A 7,216-nucleotide genomic window follows, 5' to 3' on the forward strand; every position below is an offset into this window, starting at 1 on the left:
GTGCTTCACCAGGCACAGTTTTGGATCCCCAGGGACTAAAAGTAGCGCTAGATTTAGCAGCTGGCTGCCTATAACTAGACCTGGCTTGTAAATACTACTAAATATCTCCAAAAGAAAAAGACTTTTTAAAACGGAAAATACAGCTGATTATGAATCTGCAATTAGTTTTACGAAATGCATCTAATAGAAGCAGTGTGAAAATTACAACCTATGACAAATCGCATTCATAATCATGGTCCTCGCACTTTCGAAGGCATGAAGAACACCATTCGTAACAGCAGCATCTCAGCTGCTTCGCCATATCAGAAAAAAACTACAAATGATATACGTTATACAGTTCATGAAAGGATTAACTTTTTAAAATGAGATGACAACTTATTCATCTCCATAAGTAGAAACTTACTGGGGTATGGTAAATACATACATGCACATGTCAACACTCTCACTCTCTTCTCCCTCTTTTTCACAGAGATTCACAAACACACACATACACACACACACCCCTACACACACACGCACACACACACACGCACACACACACTTATATACAAAGGCACACACATATGAAGAGTCAATATTCATTAATATTATTCATAACAGCTAAAACTGTTCAACTCTTAAGGATGGTTATGTATTTTCTCAGAAGGCTATTATTCTGAAAAATGACTCTGCCCCAGGATGGCAGTCACTAATTAATTGTTAACCCTTTAAGCCCTAGTCCCCTTTGTCTACAGGAGACATGCACCTAAAAATCTTGATGGACTACTGTAAGGCTTATACTTCCTCATTTTGAGGAGAGCATTCAAAGCAAAGGAGGGAAAAAGTTACCTGTGTTGAGGCATATGATTACGTTTATGGTGTTAAAAATTATGCTCTATAAGGCAGGTGGTCATGCACTCGCAAGTAGGAAAATGTAGGAAATTGTCCTTGTGTTGTTCACATCATGTACAAGTCCCAAGTACAGTATGAACACACTCTCACTCACATGGCAGTAACAACTATAGAAAATAGATAATCTGACTGGGAATTGAAAGCACCATTAAAAAATCAAACCTAACTAGGAGCAAACCATGAGCAGCAGATTCTAAAAATAAACTTTAAAAAGTATAAACACATAGCTTTGTGTTATCATCATCATCCAGTGCCAGATCTGCGACAGACATCGGCGATCATGGTTCTCCATTCATTCCTTTGCTCACATGCACTCAAAAAAGCCATGTTTCCCTGATCTTTCCCCGCTACCCATTTGTTTAGGTTCCCCAAGTATGTTGTTCAGGGCCTTTCCCCTGCTTCGTTTGCCCTCAATTTTGCCAGGGAGAGCTAGATATGATGTTCAAGACCCTTATATCTATTTATGTGTCCCAAAAACTGCATTTGTTGTTTCCTGATTGTTTTTAACATTGAGCGTCCCACGTGGGCTTCATCAAGCACTACCTCATTTGATTTCTTTTCCTTCCACCATACTCTTAGCAGTCTCCAAAGAAACCACATTTCTGTTACTTGTATTTTATTTTCACTGTCTTTAGTGATTGTCCAGCATTCACAGCCATATAGAAGGGTTGACCAAACATAGCATTTCAAAACTTTCATTGTGGTGTTCATTGAGATGTTTCTATTTTTCAGGATTGGGCTCATTTTATTGGAACTAGCCTAAGCCATTATAATTCTCCGTCTTATTTCTGTGGAACATTTGGCATCAGATGTTATCCTATATCCTAGATATTTAAACTGTTGGACTTGTTTGATCTTTTCACCTTTGCTAATGAGATTACAACAAAGCTTTGCTGCTTTTTTGGATATTACCATGCATTCTGTTTTCTTTACATTCAACACTAATCCTTTACGTTCACTTTCTGTTACAACAGTATCTAGAAGTAATTGAAGGTTTTTTTCTGAGCCTGCTATCAAAACTGTGTCATCTGCATACCTGATGTTATTAATCTTTTCTCCATTTACTTTGAGACCTGGACATTTTTCTATGTTTCTAAGGATTGTTTCACTGTACATGTTAAAGAGGTCTGGTGAAATAACACACCCTTGCCTCACTCCTCGCCTTATCTGCTTATATTCACTGTATTCTCCATTAATTCGTACAGCAGCGTTTTGGTCCCAGTACAAATTCCTGATAATTTTTAGATCTTTTCCATCTATGTCTATCTTTTCCAGTATTTTAAATAGCTCATTGTGTCCAATTTTATTGAACGCATTTGATTAATGTATGAAGCATAAATACAGCTCTTTCTGTGCTTCAATACATCTTTTGTGTTATAAATCATTGAAAAGCGAAAAGTTTCAAGTGACTGAAAAAAGTTGAGGCTACAAGCTTTCTTAAAAATAAATTCATACACAGCAGAAAGAAAGGGCAAATGGTATAAGCCCTAAGCATATATGTTCTACCTGTGCACCCTGAGACAGACGGGACATATCCAGTTTCACAAGGACAGCTGAAAGAGCCCTCAGAGTTGACACATCTCTGGTTTGCCAGGCATGGGTTTCCTTGACATTCGTCCACATCTGCTCAGAAACAATTGTTAACATTAAGTTCATTTTCATTAGAATCAACAAGAACAGGAGTGAAGTTACCATGGCCAATATGAAGTGTCGTAATAGATCATAAAAATGAATTTCTTTTAACTCACCCAGCCCTAATGCCAATAATATTGGTATGCGAGAGCATCACTCCAACCCTATCGCCGACTATCGGTGTGAAACATTTCGCTCTCATGACCAAAAACACTACTTTTGTGGGAAGCAGACTATAACCTAATTGAAGAGTAACCATTTTTCGTTTGAAAAAGACTATGACCAGAAGTGCAAGCCCAAATCTAGAACAAAGAAAGCTATATTTGTGAACCATGTGAGGGAGTGCAAAATTTGAACGCACTTCCTTTCTTCGTTTTTTGTTTACTTTTTAACTCTATATATAGACCTTTTTCCAGGGAGTATTACATAAAAATTATGACATATTTTGCCTTCAAATTTTCAATATACACAAATAAAGGTTTGAATAAAAGATGTACCAAATTTGGGTAGGATATTGTTAAAGCTTAGTTGTTTTTTCAATTTTTCAAAAAGTGGTAAAAATCTCTAGGGAGAGCTCGACAACACGGAAGTGTAGGCCTAGGGTAGAGTGAGTTAAAGATGGCCACATTTTAGTAAGACAAGAGTTACTTTCTACTGTAACGTACATACAAAAATATCTCAGATCCATGTATGTATGTGTGTCAGAGTATGAGTGTGCATGCTTATGGGTGTGTATGGGTGTGCATATGTATGTATGTTGAGTGTGTGTGTACATGCAAGAGAGAGAGAGAAAGAGAGAGAGAGAAAGAGAGAGAGAGAGAGAGAGAGAGAGAGAGAGAGAGAGAGAGAGAGAGAGATAGAGAGAGACAGAGAGACAGAGACAGAGAGACAGAGACAGAGACAGAGACAGATAGACAGAGAGACAGAGAGAGATAGTTTTTAGCTTGAAAAGAGTTTTACAACACTCACAACTACATAAGGTCATATGAGCACATGGGATTCAGGGTGTCAGTATTTACGCTAGTTCACAGCATGGCTTGGTTTTGCTTTGCGAGCCAGAATGGTTGACATAGTAAAATTTCAGTTTTAAAAGTAGCAATTTACACATTTTAAATAACACTATTTACATCTTCCTGTAAAGACCAATGGTCTTTATAAAATCAAAAAGACACTGTTGGGATCAACAATGGAGAACAAATTTTTCAAGTTAGAGCATTTAAAATATTTCCTGTGGGTGTATCACTAAGTCTGATCACTCTATTAGTAGGCTACTCGATTGAAAAGTCGGCATTGAATGTGATACAAAATGTTTTTTCACCGGCCTGCACAAGGTATTTGTGTATCTGTGAAGTGCGTCCAATCAGTAATTTTGTTAAAATAACCTCTTCTCTTCTGGAGAGACAACTTGGGCATTATATTGTGGAGTCCCTAGTTCACTTGTTTGCTACATTGTTCCTCTCAGAGAGAAAGAGAGAGAGAGAGAGAGAGAGAGAGAGAGAGAGAGAGAGAGAGAGAGAGAGAGAGAGAGAGAGAGTGAGCGAGGGAGAGGGAGAGAGAGCGGGAGAGGGAGAGAGAGGAAGAGGGGAGGGAGGGAAGGAGGGAGAGAAGGAGAAAGTGGGAGAGGGAGAGAACAAGACCGAGTGAGAGAGAGAGAGTGAGAGAGAGAGGGAGAGACTTTCTATACATTGCTCTCACAGAAAAAACTTATTAAATATGTCGACACATAGAGAACTTTTTCCGATTGAGAAATCATTCACTGCCCAAGTATGAACCTCCTTGTTTTCACTGGCACAGTGTTGGACATTTATTTTCCATCAATTCTCTTAGGCTCACAAAGAAGACTAAAGTGTAACCATCCTTTTTCCTTTGGTTGCATCCTCCTTACTACAACAAATCACACTTTACACTGGAGTACCTGCACATGTGTTATTCCCATCACGCTGATAGCCGGTAATACAGGGGCATGTGTATGATCCATCATTGTTAACACAATCCTCATTGGCCTGACATGGATCTTGATCGCATTCGTCCACATCTAATCACAGATATAACACAATATCATTAAGAGATCAGACCACATACAGAGGCAAATATTAGTTTTCTTCTTGTACATTAACCAAAATTACAAATGGTAGCCAGTTAAAAAAAAAAACATTTCTAGAAACCAAATTTTCAAGGACCATAACTAATTTCTGAAGCAGTCTACTGTATTCATTTGGTTTTGAGGCTGCTCATGTCCCCAAAAAACCCACATATCTAAATTATGTATGCAAAGATTGTAATAACTTGCTATCTTCGCAACACTGTTACTAATAGTTGAGATCATATTAGTTCATAAATTCACTTACATAATGACCATTATCAATTTTCAAGCACTTTTCTACATCAAACTAAGCAAAGAAAATATAAAACTTAGGCAATCAAGTGCAAGCACAAAAAGACAGACAATCATGGATTTAGAGGGACGTTCTATTATTCATCAGTAGTGTATCTTTCCTTCATATATGTGTTGAGAACAGTGAAAGTACTTAAAATAACCATTTGTCAGTATCTGAAAATTTTACTCAGGATGAGCCTAAAATCTAGAAAATGTAATGTAACTCTTTATCTCAGGAGAGATTTTTTTTTTCATTGTGTCAAAGCCCTCCGCTAATATGAAACATAAGAGTGACGTACACACCACGAAATAGGTCATTTAATAATAACAAATGAACCTATTTTGATAGTTCTTCATCTAATGAAAAAAGTCCTGATAAGAGAGACCTGTTTATGGCAATTGCAAAAAATTAGTATAATATTGTCATTGTTGTAATGGAATTTGCCACAGCCATTGACAGCAGATCTCCAGCACAGAGGCTCTCTTTACAAGCCGCTGTTAAGCAGATCTGGAAGAAAGAACTATTCACACAAACTTATTGTGGGTTACCTGTGCAACTAGATCCATTGTTGGTAAATCCAGTGTCACATGGACACGAGAAGGAGCCCACAGTGTTATTGCACACCTCATTCACTTGACATGGGTTTCTCTGACACTCATCAATGTCTGTTTAGAAAGAAAAAAGTATGTCATGACATTCTAAAAAAAATTGAAAAAATACGAACAAAGCAGGTAGTTGCACTATAAGAAGTCTTCATAGACCTGCTAACCTAACCCCATCCCCCCTCCCACCCATCCCCTATCTCTCTCTCCTCCCTCCCTCCCCCTCTCTCTCTCTGTCTCTCTGTCTCTGTCTCTCTGTCTCTGTCTCTGTCTCTCTCTCTCTCTCTCTCTCTCTCTCCGTTTCAGGGCACTCATTTAACTTAGTTGGTATCAATCAGGACTACGGAGAGGATGGCCCTAATTCCAATTCATGAGTGTGCTTTTTTTACCTTTGGAGACTTTGATAAGATAAGATAAGGTAAAATAAGATAAGGTAAGATAACCTGGTAGCGTCATTTCTTGACTCAGAGATTGATGTATAATGACCCTCCATCCTTCATGGTTGCGAGCTGCCATTGCACATTCTGCTATACCCAGGCCAGTCAAGGTATGTTATATTTCCCTTGCTCTCCTACTCCACATCCTTCCTTCAAGCACCTCTTTCACAATGGTTTCGAGTCATTTTATGTGACCAAAGTATTGTATTTTCCTGCATTTTATCTCATTAAGCATGGTTTACCTTGTGTGGAGAATCTGACACACCATATTGATTGTCTTTTTTGCTTTCCAGCTGGCAATTCTGCAGTAGCACCACATCTCAAAAGTAGTTACTTTTTCTTCTTTTTTTGGGGTTAAAATCCTGGTCTCAGGGCCATATATAGGAGTATGGGGAAAATGTAGCATTCCAGCCTTTTTTTTCTTAAAGGTAGAGATAATTGCTTGGATGTAAATAGCTTGGGCATGAGATTAGATGATACTTTATTGCCCAAGTGGGAAACTTTGTGGAGTTTCAAAGACTCTGAACACATTAGGCTCAGCTTTATCAGAAATGGTTAAATTTGAAGGTCCAGGAGAAAATCTGTAAAGCCCTTTCAATACAATACTCTTTCTGTAAAGAATGCAAGTTTTATTTGAGTAGCAACGTTGTGAAATCAGGCTCTTGTCAAAATAATAAAATCGAACAACCGACATATATTCTGACTGTTGGACAATTTTTATAGGATTTTCTTTTCTCTTTTTCTCCCTCTCAACACCTTTTTTGTCCATTTAAGAATACATTTGTGTCCGGGTTTAGTGGATTTGATAAAATACCCACAAAATGTAAATTTGCAGTTTCCAAGGACGCATAAGGTTTTGAAATTATCAAACTTAAGGAGCTATTTTCTCCCTTACTTTACCTCCGCCACCATGCAACCCCCACCTCCCACAATCACATATATCTAATTCCACCTCTATTCAAGACTTTAGTATTTTTCACAAAAAATCAGGACAAATGAACAAGCTTTAAGAGGATATCAATATCTCCTTATGCCCCCAAACTGAGGAGCACCTGAATCCACCACGTTATGACACATTTATATAATGACCTTACCTATACACCCTGAGCCCTCATCAGTAAATCCAACAGCACACGAACAGGTGAAAGAGCCAACAGTGTTGGCGCACACCTCGTTCTCCTGACACGCACTTCCATCACATTCATTTATGTCTGTTCAGGGAGAAACAGTTCACATGAAAATCTTTGGACACATCATCGTATAAAAAGATATAGGT

The 7,216-nt window shown here is 38.1% G+C and overlaps 1 protein-coding gene across 1 annotated transcript in view; it reads right to left on the reverse strand.

Annotated features, from left to right (window-relative positions):
• Nucleotides 1-7,216, reverse strand: part of LOC101849279 — a gene marked incomplete in the record, with an annotated part of 263,881 nt that overhangs the window by 124,130 nt on the left and 132,535 nt on the right. Inside the window, 4 exon segments of the mRNA XM_013079452.2 lie at nt 2,398-2,514; nt 4,439-4,558; nt 5,450-5,566; nt 7,035-7,151. Coding sequence (XP_012934906.2) covers nt 2,398-2,514; nt 4,439-4,558; nt 5,450-5,566; nt 7,035-7,151 — 471 coding nt within the window.

Source organism: Aplysia californica, unplaced genomic scaffold, assembly GCF_000002075.1.
Source record: "Aplysia californica isolate F4 #8 unplaced genomic scaffold, AplCal3.0 scaffold00052, whole genome shotgun sequence".
In the NCBI taxonomy this organism is placed as follows: Eukaryota; Metazoa; Mollusca; class Gastropoda; order Aplysiida; family Aplysiidae; genus Aplysia; species Aplysia californica.